This window comes from Pseudorasbora parva, unplaced genomic scaffold (assembly GCF_024679245.1).
Source record: "Pseudorasbora parva isolate DD20220531a unplaced genomic scaffold, ASM2467924v1 scaffold_67, whole genome shotgun sequence".
NCBI lineage: Eukaryota > Metazoa > Chordata > Actinopteri > Cypriniformes > Gobionidae > Pseudorasbora > Pseudorasbora parva.
Genome location: NW_027125111.1, coordinates 60982 through 81557, shown reverse-complemented (window position 1 = coordinate 81557; position 20576 = coordinate 60982). Strand labels below are relative to the sequence as shown.

Here is a 20576-nt window from a genome sequence, read left to right as displayed (position 1 = left end):
TGTTACCAAGTCTTTTCATACCTTTTAATAAATTGTAGAAGTTTCTAGATTTCAATTTATTAGACATCCTTTTTGATTACTAAAACTTGATTTAACCATTTAAAATGGAGTCCAAAAAAAAGGATCCAGAAAAATTTAAATGGAAAAACTGATAATTGAAGAGACAGTGTTTGACTGTGAAGAGACCGTGTGTTTACTGTTGAGTATTGTGTTTGTGCAGGCAGCACACCGAAGACTGCGACAGAAACGGCTCAGAGGAGGAAGACGATGAGAAGCCAGGACGAAGAGTGATGGGACCCAGGAAGAAGTTCGTGTGGGACGACAAACTCAGGTGAAAGTCGAACCTTTAGAGAATGAATGAGCACGGATCAGTCGTGTGATTGTCACGAGACAGGCCTGAAGTGGGAGCTTGACATCTGCGTGTGTGTGTGTGTGTGTGTTTGCTCAGGACTCTGCTGTGTAATCTGGTGCGGGTGAAGCTGGGCTGTTACGAGCTGGAGGCTCAGAGTTCACTCTCAGCTGAAGATTACCTCAAGGTCTTCATGGAGACCGAAGTCAAACCGCTTTGGCCCAAAGGATGGATGCAGGCCAGGTGAGTTTCGGCACCGCTGTGAATGATGATAATGAGGATGATTCATTCATTTATTTACCAGGGACAATGCATACAGACATAGCTATAATACAAGTACTGCAAATGATGCGAAGCATACAGAGTTTATAGCTAGTGCTAATTCTCAGCTCCTCACTAAACATCCCCACTGATTTATCTCTTTCTCTCTGTTTCTCAGGATGCTGTTTAAAGAGAGCCGAATGGCTCACAATCATCTCACAGGAAACACGTGAGTTTGTCCTCTCTGGAGGAAGCGGTTATTTTTAAACACTGAATCTAGATTTATTCGTTGTAGTCGACATAAAATCATTTTGACCCGCTTCTCTTTAGTGCATATGTTCACGGAACTATTGTGAGCGATTCACAACTTATTTCAAGGTATCTTTATTTCGCACCCGAAGGTAAAATTGTTTTGCAGATTAATACAATGTCTGTTTTCTTAGGCTCTCAGGGGTTATGCATGTGTCTGGTGCAGCCTGGTTGTATTTGGTTATTAACTTTTATACTTGTATGTGATTGTATTATGTCCTTTGTATGTGTTTTGTCTTCTTTGGACACTTCATTTTGCAAAACAATTTTACCTTCAGGTACGAAATAAAGATACAACTTGTTTTACTGTCATAATATGACACATTATGGCTGACACAATGTAGGACTGGAATTGATTATTTGTATTATTATTTTTTTGTGAGGAATTGATTAGCTGGCGATCATTTTAGGGGAATAACATGCATCAATGGATTGTTTAGATTGAGACCAAAAACGTGTATTAAAGTAAACGTGATCAAATTTAATGTCATGTACTTTTTTAGGTATTAATATGAGTGTTAATAGTACATTTATCACGGCGTTTATATCTTTAAAATGCTGTTCTCTTAGGCATCTGGTTATTTTTAAACATTAACAACTGAGTTGAGATTTATTAATTTACAGCCCACATTAAATAATTTTGGCCTATTTGTCTTAAGCCCTATTTGGATGGTAGTTGTTTCTCTGGGTTTAAGGTGTTTTCCTCTATAGCCCGATTTGGGTGGGTGTCTGTAAAAATACATTTGCACACCACTTCAGTAAAAAAACTTGTGCATTCGGATGATTATTTATTCACGTGGTGGAGGAGCGAGTCGAATGATTGTTTGTCTGCTGTAGAAATGTCATATGATTGGAATAATATAAATAAAATCATATTTTATTTAATAATAGTAATTTATTAATTATTTAAATCTCCTATTTGATGTCTTAAAAAAAGTGGAAATAATTTATTACAAGCTGCAAATTTAACCTATAACGTTAATTTCTGCCGTAATAACGGCTCATTTCAAATGTTAACGTGTTTTTTGTTTTTGTTTTGTTTTTCTCTCTTGATCGGTGATGAAAGCTTATATTGTAAATTCTTTCCAGCATTTCAGTAATAAAAGTGCAGGCTATATCTTTAAAATGCATCCACGTTACAGGGAAACGCAATGATACGGTGCTCAGCTGGGGTCAAAAAGGATATAAACAGTTCATTTTTTTGAAGTGATCTCTTCTTGCAAACTCCGAGATGTGGATTTGGACGGTAATTAAATCACCACAAGACCTTGTGTTTGTCAAAAAACAGGAGGTAATTTGGCTGGGGATTTTTACATGGGTGGTGGGAGAAAAACACTGACATTCTGGATTCGGACGGCAATAAAAACACGGACTAGCCCGTCAATGAGGAAACTACCTTACGACCCCACAAGAAACCGAATAGGGTCATTGACAGCGGCTATCTGTGATTTTATTGCCGTCCGAATCCTGAATGTCAGTGTTTTTCTGCCACCACCCGTGTAAAACACCAAGGTCATGTGGTGATTTAAATACCGTCTGAATCCATGTCTCTGAGTTTTAAATAATAGTAATTATTATTATTTAATTTTTTTTATAAATAAATAAATAAATAAAAATATTTAAAAAAATATATTTTTTAGTATTTAATTCAAATAACATCAAAATATGTAAAAAAAATATATGAATATTATTTAATTTATGTTAATTAAATATTAAAATATATTATTTAATTTTAAAATAGATTTATACTGTTGAATTATATATAAATAAATATATTTTATTATTTGAATTATGAAGATTTATTCATAGCATTCATTTATTTTTATTTTTTAATTCATTGTTTTAAGTTTATTTAATGTATTTGAATTAAATATTTAAAAAATATATATTTAAGTTATTTTAACATTTATTTTAATCTAATAATTTTTTTATTATAAAATGAATATTATTTATATTTTATCACATTATTTTTAAATTAAATTAATACAATTGTTAAATATTTTTTTTAATAGATTTTAATTAAAACAGAGCAGCCACTGTTTGAGTGTGTGACCCTGCACTGATTTGTTTTCAGAGTAAAGAAACGGATGTTACCCACTCCCAAAGCCAAACCCAAGCCTCAGGACAGCGGTGTGCTCCAGCGGACGCCCGTCTCAGTGGACGCCACCCCTCCTCCCGCGGCCACGCCTGCCGTCCCGCGTGCGCCGTCCCCGCCGGAGCCCATCTGCCTTTCGGACTCTCTGGATGAGGATCTGATGGCCCCGTCACTGGACTCCATCTCTCACGCTTTAGCCATGCTCAGCAGTGCCGCCAAAGGCCTGGTGCAGTCCGACAGCCCCCCGTCCGAAACCATCCCGCCCAAACCGACTCAATCCCTACACGCGTCGCCACACCTGGCCAAAAAGAGCACCAATACCCCTCCGCCTCCTTCCCCCAGCATCCTCTCCTCTTCATCTACACCTCCGATCGTAAAAGGCGTGAGCGTCCTGTCTCAGGTTCAGAGACATTCGGTTATTCCCGCCCAGCGGCCGGCAGCCAATCAGCCTAGCAAAATGGGCGTATGCCAGCCGAAGCCCCGCCCACCTCCGACATCATCGCCTCTTCACGCGCCTCAAAAAATCCAGGCGGCTAAAACGGTGGTCGCCATGTCACCGGGTCTCATCAAAACCAGCAATAACAGCTCCTCGCCGCAGTCACGCACACTTCTCACCACTTCCTCGCCGTCGCTTATAAACGTCAAATCCGCGCAGCCTTTCCACGTGACGCCGCCAATCAAAAAGCTTCCGGCCCACGAGTCGCCCAAACCCGGGTTCATCACACCCATGCAGGCCACGCTCACCAAATCGCCGCACAACCCCAGCTCGCCCATCATCAAGCTCACGCCCACCGGCTCGTCCGTCTCCAGACCGCCTACATTACCCAGCATGCACCAGCACACCTCCAAGAGCCCGGGCTTCCATGCGGGGTTCATCGCCGGCGGTTACAGCTCCCCCGTGGGGCAGAAGAATTCCTCTCAGGGCAACAACATCTCCAGCCTCATCACAACAACCGCAGCTGTTGCCAAGCAGCCGGTGACCAGTGTGTCATCAATGGCAGGGACGGCCAATCACAGCCAGCGACACAGACAAGTGGGTGGAGCTAATCAGGGGGTCAAGACAATCACATCGGTGTCTACGGCTGCAGCGGCTCAGCTCTCCCAGGTCAGTCTGTCATTTTTTTTCACATTTTATTAAATCTTAAACAGGTTGTAACCCGAGAACAAAAAGAACTACAAAAATTTGACTGCTTTACGGCATATACGTCACTTCCACCAACACCCACACGTAAATACATAAGACGTACAAAATCATATTATATTTTAGGATGCCTAACATTTCTGTGATATTTGTTTATTTGTCTTGCCTCAAGCTATAATACAAATCAATTTTTCAAATTTGCTGATTCATCTATGGTAGCTTGATATTATAATATTGACGATATATGTTTATTAGATATTGGACAGTATTACAGGTCAGTCCGTCATATTTTATTAAACCTTAATGTATTGATGTATTCGGGTTTTTTTAATATTCAGGGTTCCTACGGGTTTTGGAAAAGTATGGAATTTGATTTGAGCAATTTCCGGGCCTGGAAAAGTATGGAAAAAATAAATCAGAGTATGGAAAAATATTTATGTTTCCAGACTATTGTCCCCATTTCGTTTTCTAAATTTAAAATTAAGAATTTCTAAATGTATGAAATAAATATATAATATATACAATCTTTTTTTCCCCATGGCGCTTGGATCAGTCTGCCAGCGCTGCCGATCGCAATTGATCTCCTGAAGTTTAGGTCTGCAGTGATTGGTTGTTACGTTGTTAGGCGGCCGTTGCCATCACAGCGCCCCTACCTCAAACCGCTTGACTAAAAACTAGGGTTGGTCAATTCCGAAATTTTTGTAATCGATTCCGATATCAATTCCTGTCCGCACTTCGATTCCTTTTCGATTCTTCTTTTTTTAACAAAATCGATGGAGGACCTAGTCCCGGAGTGACCGCAGGATCAGAAACTTTATTTGTAAAATCACTAAAATGAAGACGCATTTCGATAACTGGATGCTCCTGAAATGGCCCATATAGCCCAGAAGTAAATGCGATTTAGCCTAATAAATAAAAAGGATAGCACATTATTCACGGATGTGCATTTATTGCATGTTTAAAACTACATGACATGTTTAAAATGCATGTGCACAGTTAAGTTAAATGACTACGTTCAAATAAGTGCTTTTGCACAGAATGTACGAGGCAAAATAACCACAGTATTAACAAAAACAATAATATAAGAGTGCGCAATTAGATGAGCGAGCAAGTTGCGTTCGTTACTATAGCAACATTAGACTTGGTCATTAGCTGTACTCTCGGCACATTTTCTTTCAGAGTTATCATTAGATTAAAGAAAATAAAAGAAAATAGAAAATTAAAATAAGACCCTCACATCTACATCTGTAAGCAGCTCTCAAAACCTACCGTTGTGGACAACAGAACCATTTCACAATTTAAAATTATGGAGTTTTTGTGTGCAAACTTGTCCACGATGCAGGTATGGTAATAATCAGCAATATGCGTTCACATATTGCTTAATTTGAACGTTTCATACCATAAAAATAAATAGTTAAAATTAGGGTTGGGCATCGAGAACCGGTTCCAACTTGGAACCGTTTAAAAAATAACAATTCCATTGGAATCGTTTAGAAAATTTGTTTTCGGTTCCGATCATCGGTTCCAAACGCGCAAGTTTTGGTTTCCATGGCCACCTGATGAAGCCCGGTAAACGGCGCTCTGAAGTGTGGATTTATTTCACTTTTAAAAAGCCTGGGTCGGCTCAGTGCAACTAGTGTTGTCAAAAATATCGATACTGAAATATCTGAAAAGATACGATAGCCTGCTCAGTTTCTACAGTATCGATCCCAGCTGCACTCTCCTCTCCTTCTCTGACCGACAGCGAGTTGATGCGCAGCCGCATATTCTCACTCAGCCCTGTTACACGGCGAACGCGCTTTCTGCTGGACTTTTCCTTACGACAGCGTGTTAGTGTGTGTGATCGGTCTGAATTTTGCGCGGAATTGCACATAATTCTACGAATCCCTCAGATTTCGCGCTCACATCTGAAGCGCACACACACACACCGTAATAAAGCCCCCTCTGACATACAAGTGCAAATATTTGCTTCTTTTTCCAGCTTATTATTGGTCAAATACAATCAACCAAATTGTCAGTGCACATTTTGAAGAGTATTAATGTAAACACAGTCGTAAACAATTCAGGAAGAAATGAAGACAGCTTTCACATTAACAATTTTTCATGCCAACTGTGCCCTGTTCTGAACTAAACAGCCAGTGTAAAAAATCCCTAAACTAAAAATTCAGAATAAGCAGAGATTTCTATTATTTTAAGAATATAAATAAAGGAGTCAGGTCTTGCTTTACTTTATTCATAAAAAGGACCATGTACAATTTAACATAAAGCTTTCCATTCCATGTATTGTACCAGATTTAGCTCAAAGCTCATTTTCACCCGCAGTCCTCCAGCAGGTCAACATAAACAATAAAGTAACATACACAATACATATATACACAATAAAGACATGCGCATACTGTCACTACAAACAATTAAACAGCAAACACGTCAATCTCTACTAGGGATGCGCGGTATACCGGTACTGGAAAAATACCGGTATATATTTTATTTAAAACGGTACGATATCATTATTTCGGTATATGCTGCTTTTCTGAAGTTCACCGCTAGATGGCAGCGCTCTACCCAAACTGACCCGAAACATCCGGCAAATGTGACAACAGCATAGACGAACAAAATGGATAAAGCAGTTGAATCTCACTCAAGATGCCCAAAACGAATGAATAAAGAGAGGAGTAGAAGTGACATTTGTAATTACTTTGCTTATAAAACTGATGAAGAACCATCAAACCTAGCCCAGCATCTGTCACTATCCTGACATGACGTGAAATGTTGAATCGGATTATGCATTACCTTTTTTTTTTAACCTTGGCTGAAGTCAGCTAATGGACCAGCTTATAGGTTCACTACAAAAGGCAAGTATTTATAAGGCACAAATAAAACGCAGACAATGACTATAAACATACCAATTTATATTTTTTGCTAGATTAAATGAAAATACAAAAGCATCGTTAGCCAAAAGCATTATTAGTTTCATTGTTATCAACATGGTTCTAGTCTGTGTTTCCCGAAATCATTGTTCGAACGAACATCCATAAACATCATCGCAAACTTGTGTGGTGGCAACGATAGCTCTCGACCTGTGCTGCAGATTTTCTTGTTTGCATGACGTGTGGACTTAATAAATCCTTATCTTGAGCAAAATAAAGCAAGCTGACATTCAGTACGATCATATATTTTATTTTGAATTCATACAAATGTCATTCATGTCTTTTAGTTTGTCATGCACCTTTTTTGAAGAGCGCATGTGCGAACATTAAGAATTACGAGCTTATGAACGAATCTGGAAATGAAACCAGGGTGTCCGCGGGGTTTTAAAAAGTATTAAAAAGTGATAAATAAAAATTGTCAAATTTAAGGCCATTAAAAGTGTTAAATGTGGTCTCAGAGGTATATTTTTTTTCCAAATTAGGTATTATTTTTTCAGACCATCAGGTGTCCTATTCTGATTTAAATTCTATCTGCGTTCGCGTTAGTCGTTTAAATATGGGCTTTAGCATATCTGGGCACAGAATCAAAGACCTTTCGTCTCCGTCTCAACCAAGCCTGCAGTCTCCCTCTCATTTACTGAAGCTTTCGCGCCTCGATCGCCCCCTGGTGACCGGTCCCAGTATAGCCGCCCCTCTGTGTTTTCTAATGGACGCGAGGCAAACTAAATAATAAAATTACACTTTAAAAAAATTTCCCCAAAGTTAGTTTATGTCACTGAAGGCAGTTATCATCACGATGATTTCATTTCAGGTGTTCGTTTTTAAAATAAGTTTAGTTTGAGTTAGTTATTTGATGCTATAAAAACAGGGGGCGTGGCGTCATGATTGACAGCTGAGACTGACGGCTTCTCTGAGTGAAGTTGTCACTGAGGCACTAACAGACTTTTTTCGAAATTTTTGGGAGCAGATTGGAGCTTTAGCTTTAATTTCTACATTTCCATAACTGTTTATTTCACACCAACATAATTAATTGTTCTGCATCTGCGAGAGTGTGGGCGGGCTTTTGATATCGCGACTGTACTTCCTGCTCTACTTCCTGCGCTCTACTGCGCAACTCCGGTCCCGAAATCGCTACTGCGCAGACTCGGTCCCAAGATGTCAGCGCCGTGCAAGGCCGCCTGAAAGCTTCAAATATGGCAAGCGGAAACGGATGATGTCGAGTCGTCCATATTTTTTTACGGTCTATGGTCTCAACGTATGTTTGATGCTGACGTCATATTCAGCGGTCGTTCAGCATCATCTCAGACCACTGCGCGCTCAACAGAAGGGGCTGGCTTATGTTTTATTTTAGACTTGCTCCAAGGCATATTTTCAACGACTGTCCTCATAAGAGCAATCTTAAATGATTTATATAAAGTCTAAAATGAACAAAGAGTTGTGAGAGAATGAGGCGCGATCCATAGACAGTGAGATCCGCGTGTCTGTCTGCTCTTAAAGGGACAGCAGCCAATAAAGCTTCCTGTCAGTAAAGTTAAAGAACAAAGGGAACAGAGAAAATGACTCGCTGCTCTTGACTAAATAACTTTTGTAGCTTTAATAAGGATTAACTCTTTAATTTATAGTTTATGCAGTGCAGACTGCATGTAACTTTGATAACTTTATTAAATTTCTGTATATTTCCTAACTGTTCAGACAGGAAGGGCTGGAGTAAACATGACATTTATTATGGGTTTATGTTAGCATTGTTTTAAGTTTACTTAAATTAAAAGCTGTTATATTTTTGAAGCCTAATAATAAATGTAAAAAAAAAAAAATCAGTAGCTGAATTAATATCAGTAATACTGGCCTTCATTCATAAAAAGATGCCATTTAAACAAGTATTTAAAATATACTGTTGTTTCAAAATATATGTTGTTTCTACATTAATTTGATTAACTGTGAAATTATTATGTTAAAAATATATATTAAAAACGTACAAAAACATTTTTTTATTGCGATTAATCACAGAAAAAAATGTGTGATTAATCTAGTTAAAGTTTTTAATCGATTGACAGCACTAGTTTTTAGTATTTTGTTTAATTCAACAACTTATCACAGTTATAGAAATGTAATATTTGGCTCGGGTTTTGTTGTTGGAAAAAAACACTAAATAATTTAATTGCTGAATTACCAATTATTAATGTAAATCAAATGTGTGTGCAGTAATGCTTCTCCTTAACCAACCTTTGTGAATGTTGAGATGTGTTTTACTGTGTCTGAATGATAACTTAATACAGATTTCCTCCTGCTGTCGATTCTAAATCTATTCTTTTTTGTATGTTATATATGTCAAAATCTGTGTAAATAATAGAAAGGTCGCTGATTAACACTTGCAATTCAGTGTCGTGATGGTTTTAAAAAATATTCTGAAGGTAGTAAAAAAGGTATTAAAAAGTATTAAATTTAACTTAAGGATTGCTGTATATACCCTGTTACTCCACCACCTGCATGACATTAACACACCCCAGCCCGTTATAGCTTGCAGTCACGTATGTCGTCGATGTTCTTTAACGGATGAGATCCTGTGGAGATCCTGAAAAACTTGACTCCACAACTGGTGTGATTTTCACAGTTCACGATGCAAGTAGGCATTTTGTTCTTGACGAGAAATTCTCCGGTTAACATACAGTTCAATGGGATGGAATGAACTTTCTGACCCCGACATGCGCACTGTGAATTTTCCAGTGACGTCACCCGTAAAGGGGTCTATACCCTCGATAATATCAGACCGCGTATCAATAAAATGGACCGGTATCAATTTAATAACGGTACTTCGGTATTAGATTGTGGTACCGTACCGAAGCCAACATTGTGGTTTCGAGCCATCCCTAATCTCTACAAAGCTGATTACATTTAAACAAATATTTTAACTGCATTTTAAAAAGACCAATAGATTTACACCCTTTTATACCCTTTGCCAAAGCATTCCAGTGAGTCGTAGCTTTCACAGCAAAGGACGATTGTCCAAAAGCAGAACGGCAAAAAGGAACAGCAGCACTATTTCTCATAGATGATCTAGTGGAGCTCACAGAATTATTAGGACGGAAACTAACAAAGTCACTGAGTACCGAAGGAGCCGCTTCATGCTCTGTTGAGTATGGCTTCATTAATAATAAACACCATGTTGATTAGAGTATTAAAAACTTGAAACAATAATTTAAGAAACTTTTACAACTGATAAAAATGTGCGATTAATTTGCGATTAATCGTGAGTTAAGTCATGACAATATGCGATTAATCGTCATTAAATATTTTGACCGATTGACAGCCCCAATATAATTTAAATATTTTTACTTTATAATTTTTTATATATATATATATATATATATATATATATATATATATATATATATATATATATATATATATATATACAGTCTTGTTCAAAATAATAGCAGTACAATGTGACTAACCAGAATAATCAAGGTTTTTAGTATATTTTTTATTGCTACGTGGCAAACAAGTTACCAGTAGGTTCAGTAGATTGTCAGAAAACAAACAAGACCCAGCATTCATGATATGCACGCTCTTAAGGCTGTGCAATTGGGCAATTAGTTGAAAGGGGTGTGTTCAAAAAAATAGCAGTGTCTACCTTTGACTGTACAAACTCAAAACTATTTTGTACAAACATTTTTTTTTTCTGGGATTTAGCAATCCTGTGAATCACTAAACTAATATTTAGCTGTATGACCACAGTTTTTTAAAACTGCTTGACATCTGTGTGGCATGGAGTCAACCAACTTGTGGCACCTCTCAGCTGTTATTCCACTCCATGATTCTTTAACAACATTCCACAATTCATTCCCATTTCTTGGTTTTGCTTCAGAAACAGCATTTTTGATATCACCCCACAAGTTCTCAATTGGATTAAGGTCTGGAGATTGGGCTGGCCACTCCATAACATTAATTTTGTTGGTTTGGAACCAAGACTTTGCCCGTTTACTAGTGTGTTTTGGGTCATTGTCTTGTTGAAACAACCGTTTCAAGGGCATGTCCTCTTCAGTATAGGGCAACATGACCTCTTCAAGTATTTTAACATATGCAAACTGATCCATGATCCCTGGTATGCGATAAATAGGCCCAACACCATAGTAGGAGAAACATGCCCATATCATGATGCTTGCACCTCCATGCTTCACTGTCTTCACTGTGTACTGTGGCTTGAATTCAGAGTTTGGGGGTCGTCTCACAAACTGCCTGTGGCCCTTGGACCCAAAAAGAACAATTTTACTCTCATCAGTCCACAAAATGTTCCTCCATTTCTCTTTAGGCCAGTTGATGTGTTCTTTGGCAAATTGTAACCTCTTCTGCACATGCCTTTTTTTTAACAGAGGGACTTTGCGGGGGATTCTTGAAAATAGATTAGCTTCACACAGACGTCTTCTAACTGTCACAGTACTTACAGGTAACTCCAGACTGTCTTTGATCATCCTGGAGGTGATCATTGGCTGAGCCTTTGCCATTCTGGTTATTCTTCTATCCATTTTGATGGTTGTCTTCCGTTTTCTTCCACGTCTCTCTGGTTTTGCTCTCCATTTTAAGGCATTGGAGATCATTTTAGCTGAACAGCCTATCATTTTTTGCACCTCTTTATAGGTTTTCCCCTCTCTAATCAACTTTTTAATCAAAGTACGCTGTTCTTCTGAACAATGTCTTGAACGACCCATTTTCCTCAGCTTTCAAATGCATGTTCAACAAGTGTTGGCTTCATCCTTAAATAGGGGCCACCTGATTCACACCTGTTTCTTCACAAAATTGATGACCTCAGTGATTGAAAGCCACACTGCTATTTTTTTGAACACACCCCTTTCAACTAATTCAACTAATTGCCCAATTGCACAGCCTTAAGAACGTGCATATCATGAATGCTGGGTCTCATTTGTTTTCTGAGAATCTACTGAACCTACTGGTAACTTGTTTGCCACGTAGCAATAAAAAATATACGAAAAACCTTGATTATTCTGGTTAGTCACATTGTACTGCTATTATTTTGAACAAGACTGTATATATATATATATATATTAGTGTTGTCAAAAATATCGATATTTCGATATATATCGATACTGGAATATCTGAAACGATACGATTCTCAGTTTTTACAGTATCGATATCAGCTGCGCTCTCCTCTCCGACCGAAAGCGAGTTGACACACACCGGCATATTCTCACTCAGCCCGGTTACCCTCTGAGCACGGCGAGCGCGCGTTCTGCTGGACTTTTTCCTCATGACAGTGTGTTAGTGTTAGTGAGTGATCGGTCTGAATTTCGCGCGGGATTGCACATAAATTAATTCTACTAATCCCCGCAGATTTCGTGCTCCACATCTGAAGCGCACACACATAGCCTACCGTAATAAAGCCGCCTCTGACATGATACAAGTGCAAACATTTGCTTCTTTTTCCAGCTTATTATTGGTCAAATACACTCAAAGGATTATCAGTGCACATCTGGAAGAGTATTAACGTACACACAGTCGCAAACAGTTCAGGAAGAAATGAAGAACGAGTAACAGGAACAGTGTTTAGGATCCACGCGTCTGTTAGTCTTAAAGGGGCCGCAGTCATTTGTTATTCAAACTACAAAAAGACAAACGATCACACTGCTCTTGACTGATCAACTTGTGTAACTTTAATAGTTTCATCTGTACGCTATTGAATTTTTTACAAAGAACATTATCCAATGTTGTTTTAAATGTAATTACTATGCATTTTTTTTAAATTCAGTTCCTTATCTGAATGTTAGACCTACCTGAAAAAATAAAGCAGTCTGTTTAATTTGTATCTTCTATTCTATTGCATTTATTTGTGCTATTGTTTGTAATCTGTTTATTTGTTCTTAGTTTATTACTGTTTACTCGTCTTTTTAAATTCAATTTACCATTCGAAATCAAGCTTTCTTGTGCTGCATGTAAGCTATTGCAACACAATTACCCCATTGTAAAAAATACATTGAGATAGCAAAAATTTGTGAGATAATTTTAATAGTAATTGATCAATTGATCAATAATTGTTCAAATCAAAACGATGGCCAACCCTAAGGAACATGCTGGCCACATGAATTATTAGTAAAAAATAACAATGAATAATAACAAGTTCTGTTGTCATATTAAGCATCTTATCTTATTTATTTATGTATTTATTTATTTTACTGTGGTATCGATTAGTATTGATATATCGATATTTTAGTCTGATATCGTATCGAAGTCATAATTTTGGTATCGTGACAACACTAATATATATATATATATATATATATATATATATATATATTAGGGATGTCAACGATTAATCGATGATCGATTAATTGTCGATAAGACATTTGATCGATAAGACTTATCGATCATCGATTAAGCAGGGTCATGCGCGTGCGTGAGGAAACAGGAGGAAAAATGATGCGAGCGTGCCCGAGTTCTACTAGGGACCATTTTACAGCTGGAGTCACACCTTCATCATGACTGCAAGTCTGCATGTGCATTCGCAGCCTTTTGTTTTGTGCAAATGTAAGTTGTAATATTGTGTTTATATTGTGCAGGCCTATCTTTAGCTGATTTATCTCATAAGGATGCATTTGGTTAATAATTAACGTTAGAGGTGAGCGGTAGTCAAAGCGTGGCGGTGATCGGCTTCAGCTCCAACAGCAACTCACAGCTAATAATGACTATGATTGGGACTGTCATATTACACAACATTAATGAGAACACTATTGTAATAAAACATTGTTAAGTATTTGGGTTTATTTGCCGTGTGTTTCATTGCGTTGATCCAGGAAGAGCGCATGCACAACATGAGTCACACACTCTGACCCGCGCGTGTAACTTGTTCAAGTTCACTTGTGCATTCGCATCAGATTGTGCTGAAGTCATTTGTAATATTACATTTATTTTGTAACGTTATATACAGTCTTGTTCAAAATAATAGCAGTACAATGTGACTAACCAGAATAATCAAGGTTTTTAGTATATTTTTTATTGCTACGTGGCAAACAAGTTACCAGTAGGTTCAGTAGATTGTCAGAAAACAAATGAGACCCAGCATTCATGATATGCACGCTCTTAATGCTGTGCAATTGGGCAATTAGTTGAAAGGGGTGTGTTCAAAAAAATAGCAGTGTCTACCTTTGACTGTACAAACTCAAAACTATTTTGTACAAACATTTTTTTTTCTGGGATTTAGCAATCCTGTGAATCACTAAACTAATATTTAGTTGTATGACCACAGTTTTTTAAAACTGCTTGACATCTGTGTGGCATGGAGTCAACCAACTTGTGGCACCTCTCAGCTGTTATTCCACTCCATGATTCTTTAACAACATTCCACAATTCATTCACATTTCTTGGTTTTGCTTCAGAAACAGCATTTTTGATATCACCCCACAAGTTCTCAATTGGATTAAGGTCTGGAGATTGGGCTGGCCACTCCATAACATTAATTTTGTTGGTTTGGAACCAAGACTTTGCCCGTTTACTAGTGTGTTTTGGGTCATTGTCTTGTTGAAACAACCGTTTCAAGGGCATGTCCTCTTCAGTATAGGGCAACATGACCTCTTCAAGTATTTTAACATATGCAAACTGATCCATGATCCCTGGTATGCGATAAATAGGCCCAACACCATAGTAGGAGAATCATGCCCATATCATGATGCTTGCACCTCCATGCTTCACTGTCTTCACTGTGTACTGTGGCTTGAATTCAGAGTTTGGGGGTCGTCTCACAAACTGCCTGTGGCCCTTGGACCCAAAAAGAACAATTTTACTCTCATCAGTCCACAAAATGTTCCTCCATTTCTCTTTAGGCCAGTTGATGTGTTCTTTGGCAAATTGTAACCTCTTCTGCACATGCCTTTTTTTTAACAGAGGGACTTTGCGGGGGATTCTTGAAAATAGATTAGCTTCACACAGACGTCTTCTAACTGTCACAGTACTTACAGGTAACTCCAGACTGTCTTTGATCATCCTGGAGGTGATCATTGGCTGAGCCTTTGCCATTCTGGTTATTCTTCTATCCATTTTGATGGTTGTCTTCCGTTTTCTTCCACGTCTCTCTGGTTTTGCTCTCCATTTTAAGGCATTGGAGATCATTTTAGCTGAACAGCCTATCATTTTTTGCACCTCTTTATAGGTTTTCCCCTCTCTAATCAACTTTATAATCAAAGTACGCTGCTCTTCTGCACAATGTCTTGAACGACCCATTTTCCTCAGCTTTCAAATGCATGTTCAACAAGTGTTGGCTTCATCCTTAAATAGGGGCCACCTGATTCACACCTGTTTCTTCACAAAATTGATGACCTCAGTGATTGAATGCCACACTGCTATTTTTTTGAACACACCCCTTTCAACTAATTGCCCAATTGCACAGCCTTAAGAGCGTGCATATCATGAATGCTGGGTCTCATTTGTTTTCTGAGAATCTACTGAACCTACTGGTAACTTGTTTGCCACGTAGCAATAAAAAATATACTAAAAAACTTGATTATTCTGGTTAGTCACATTGTACTGCTATTATTTTGAGCAAGACTGTATGTGATCAATCATAAAGGATGCGTTTCTTTTAGCGAAATAAAACGCACTAACAAATGGCTTCAGTCAGTGATGGCTAGCGGTTTTCATTCAGTGCTTCGGCTTTAGCGCATACAGAGCAATGCATAATAACGATGATTGGGACGGTCATATTATATAACAGAAATGAGAACACTGTTTTAATAAATGGTTGTAAAGTCACTGGGTTTAGGTGCCGTTTTCAGAGCGTTGTTCCAGGAAGAGCGCGTCTCCTAATCTGAATATGAATATCAGCAACTCAATTCAAGTTCACTTGTGCAGTCGCATCATTTTGTGCAGATATAATTTGTAATATTTTGTTAACTTTATATAAATCTGATTAATCTCATATAGGAAGCTTTTTGTTGAGTTAAATAACGTGCTAGCTAAGAGTTTCAGTGTAACTTACCGGTGTTAATTCAGCGCATCCGCTTCAGCTCGCGCAGTTCAAACAGCAACGCACGACTAATAATAACTATGATTGGGACTGTCACATTACATAACATTAATGAAAACAATATTTTAATAAATCGTTTTGAATTAACTGGGTTTATTTTTAATTAACGTTGCTCTTGCAAGTGCGTCCACAAATTCTGAATAACAGCGGCGTTCGTGTTGTATTACATGTTATATTCGGTTATTAAATAAGTAATTAAATTAAATTATAAATCGCATCGACTAATTTTACAATCCCATAGCCCTTTGTTTAGATAAAAAAAATCCTTCTCATTAATTTGGTGAAGAACATGGCGTTTTGAGCAGCATTGCACATAGGCCTACTGTCATGCTGTCGGCTATAAGCCACTGCTGTAGACGCATATTTCAGTATTAAGGTTAACGATTAATCGATTAATTGATCGTTAATTTAAACGACGATCGATCATGGTAATTTGTGAAAATTGACATCCCTAATATATATATATATATATATATATATATATATATATATATATATATATATATATATATATATATATATAATATAAAAAATGCGATGTGGTGATTTTAATGATCCTCCCCCAATCTGCAGGTGTCGTCCCCCAGTGCTCTGCTCAGTTCGGCCGGTCCGTCTCTGCCGATGGGCTTCGGGATGTTGGGAGGACTGGTTCCCGTCTCTCTCCCGTTCCAGTTTCCAAACCTGCTGAATCTTCCTTCATCTGTGGTTTCCACGGCGACCACCAGTGGCTCGACCAATCCCAGCAGCTCAGGGTTCAACCTTTCCCAGAGTGAGTCGCTCTTCACACACCACTAAATAACCATATGGGATACTTTATTTTTTTCCTATTGAGGTGAATTGTACGTGCTTTATTAGATCTCACAGATTTGACACATTTAACAAAACAAAAATCCCAAACATGTTTTTTTAATGCTATAATGTAGGGCTGCACGATATTGGAAAAAAATTACATTGCGATATTTTTTTCTCTAACGATATATATTGCGATATTGAGAGCCATCAATCCAGGCTAAAGTTAATAATTACCATTCCGTGATATTAATAATTTCACTAATAAGCAAGCTTCATTACAAGTGACAAAAAGAAATGTTGGAAAGTATGTGCAAACATGAAACTAAACCTCCAGTAGGTGGCAGCAGGTGACCGTCTTAATGAGCGAGTCACTGAGTCGTTCATTCAAACGATTCATTCAAACGCTGAATCGTTCACGCTTGTTATTATGAGCGAGACGTGTTACGGGTCTGCTGTGAACGATTTTCACTGCTGAAATAGAACAACAACACTAAATATTGCATCTAAAATGTAAGTGACTGTGAATGTTAATTAGTTGTTTATGGAACTGTCACATCAGTGTCATTTTCAGTCGTGATGGTATTCAGGAAACCGCTCTAGTGTTGTGATTCCTCCTCGAGAGGCTGCACGAGCGTCAACAGCGCGACCTTATTATCATCAGTTCATCATATATTATCCACAATCGATCGCCACTTACACTAAATTAAAGCACAAACATTCTTGCATTTTGGTGATTCACTAGTTATTTTTTTGTTTTAATCAGGCTCTTGTCCGTCAGGCAAGTAAAATTCTCTTTCACATGTCCTTTCAAAATGTCCGGGACAAGCGTTAATGTCGAGCCCTGCTTTGTATTCGTCGTAAAGATCTTTGTGGTGCCGTTAAAGTGATACTTCACTGCCTTTTCATATTAAACTGTTATTCCCTTAACTTAAACGAGTTGATGCACACCTCTCTCGTCTCAGTGTGCTCTTAATCTCTCTGACACGCAGTGACGATCTGATAGCATTTAGCTTTTAACAGAGATCAAGTTAAAGCAACCAAACACCTCCACGGTTTCCCCTATTTAAATACAGTTACACGAGTAGTTAAACGATCACGTATGGTGACAAAATAAAACGTGGCGCGTTTCTAATCGGATTAGAATCGCAGTAAAAAGTCCCGGCCGAAACATCTTTCCTCACATCTCCCCCTCACTCTCTCATTTCTGTCAATAGGGAGATGTGAGAGAAGATGTTTCGGCCGGGACTTTTTACTGCGCCGAGCCGAAGTACTCTCAGAAGTGCTATTACGCCATACATTATAGTTCTCCTTTTTAATCCGATTAGAGAAGTACCACGTTTTATTTTGTCATCATACGTGATCGTTCAACTACTCGTGTAACTGTATTTAAATAGGGAAACCGTGGAGGTGTTTGGTACTTCTAACTTGATCTCTGTTTGGTACCATAGTGAATGAACTGGGCTTAGTGGGCTAAGCTAAATGCTATCAGATCGTCACAGTGCGTGCACTTAATCTCTCTGACGCACGGAGACGAGAGAGGTATGTAACAGTTTAATATGAAATAACATAGTTTAATATGAAAATGCAGTGAAGTAACCCTTTAAGTGATCGGACAAATTGGTGGTGTTTTCTTGTTTTGTGGCCACAAGACACTCCATGCAAAGTACCTCTTTTTGTTCAACATCCTCCTTTATGTAGCCAAAATAGTCCCAAAAAGGCGACTTCTGGTACAAACTTTTTTTTTTTCCCTCTTCGGATCCTCTTCGTCGCGCATTTTAGCAGTGAATGTTTGGCCGTGAGCGGTGAGCAGCGGCACAGCGAACCAATCACTGTGCAGGCATGAGGAACGTGCATTTCACTGCAGCAACAAACTCTTGAGTGTTTACTGTGTGCTACCGTTCTCTTAATACACCATGGGCTACTACCCTACTACTATCGCACATGCACACATCGCGATGTCGATGTTAAAACAGAATATCGTTCAGCCCTACTATTGGTTGATATATATTGACATTTGAAAGGTAAAGAATTATCCTTGTTTTGTTTTTTTAATCATCAGACTTTTTACATCCCAAAAAAAATCTCCATATTAACCTGGAAAAGCTCCTGCAATTGCTACATTTTGAGAAGAAAATATTAATATAAATATTATATTATACTAAGAAAATATTGTTAAACTGTATAAAATGCGTTTGATTTACTGAGTTTTTATTTAGACTAGTTTGCCATGAAAATACCCATTGGAAACCATTTAAATGAAAACATTTAAACCACTTCAAATTGTGGTCGTTGTTATTTAAAATGTGCATCAGATCTCAGACTTCAGTGTGTGTTGGGAAAATATCTCATTGATTAATGGGCTCACTCTTTAGTTGATGTAAGTACTTGTTAGTCGTGTGTGTTTAGTAGTTGCTGCTGGTGTGTTTTTGTGGCTCATCTTCTGCTCCTCATCCACATCTGATTTCCTCCATTGATCCGTCTCTCTGTCCATCCCATCTCATGCGTGTTGGTGTGTGTCTCTCTGTCCCGTCTCTCCTCAGATGTGTTAAAGGGTCTCATGTCAGGGGCTCAGGCTGCTCTGCCTCCACACTTACAGCTGGCTTTCTCAGGTAAACCCTCTGACCGAAGCCTCCTGCCGTCTGCATGCGTCTTGTTTGCCGCTTTCTTCATCATCTTCTGTTGCGACACGCCGCCCATGTTCAACTTCTGACCGCTCTCTTTATCTCTGCAGATGTCAATCAAACACAGGGGGGCGGAGACTTGCAGAGGAAGTCCTTATGACATCACGGAACTCCGAGCGGATCCAGTGCTGACTGACTCCGCCCACTTATGCATGATCTGCTGGCTGTCCAATAAGATGGAACTGTTTTTTTATACGCATTTGAATATCATGAATAATGTATTAGTTTGAATAACAGTTGTAAATATGTATCAATGTTTACACAGACAGACCTAATCACTGTGGACGGGGAGGGAAACGTGTGTGTGTGTGTGTGTGTGTTTGCATGTTTATTAGCGCGCAGCTTCTGTAAATGAGTTTTTTTTTAATGTGTCGAGTGTTTGAATATTGATGAGCGAGTGAATGTGTACCTCCCTCTCTCGTGTAGGTCAGTGTCTCTGGTGCTGTTCACGAACGAAACGCCCCTTTAAAGTCGAAACAAACTGAAAACCAAATGGCGAATGGGCGATTTGTAATATACTTGAACTTTCAGGATTTGTTTACTTGCGTTTCAGGACACGTGCGAAATAAAAATGCAGAAGCCTTAGTAAAAACACTTTCTGATGTTTTTTTTTTTACCGATTTGGTCGTGCTTTTTCCGCTCAAACACATTTGGCTGTGTTTATAATCCAGATCATGCAGATTCTCCAGGATCAAGTAGGGTCAGCAAATGGGTCATCAATTTGAACTCACTGAAATATGAGTTTTTTTATTGAGGCTTTCTTTAATCATGATGAATTTTTATGATGTTCTCTAAGGTCTATGGCTATTTCTGCGTCCCTGCTGTCTTAATCTGTGCCTTACAATTATCCTTTCATGTTTTAAAAATGAATTTAGTCTGACTGAATTTAATGTAGAGGTGTGTGACCATAAAGTTTAGTTCTAATGGCCCATGACCATTTTGGCATTAGAATGAAATGTTTTGCTCGTTTTTGATGCTGCTTATATTGCACAT

General features: G+C 38.3%; 1 protein-coding gene across 1 annotated transcript; it reads left to right on the top strand.

Moving 5' to 3' along the window:
- Window positions 1-220: 220 nt before the first annotated feature.
- Window positions 221-20177, top strand: ubn2b (ubinuclein 2b; the record flags this gene model as incomplete). The annotated part of the gene is made up of 7 exons (XM_067437353.1): window positions 221-331; window positions 449-592; window positions 789-839; window positions 2994-4119; window positions 16684-16879; window positions 19443-19511; window positions 19634-20177. Coding segments are annotated over 7 exons (1747 nt in total), but the record flags the coding sequence as incomplete, so codon positions are not given.
- Between the last annotated feature and the right edge of the window lie 399 nt (window positions 20178-20576).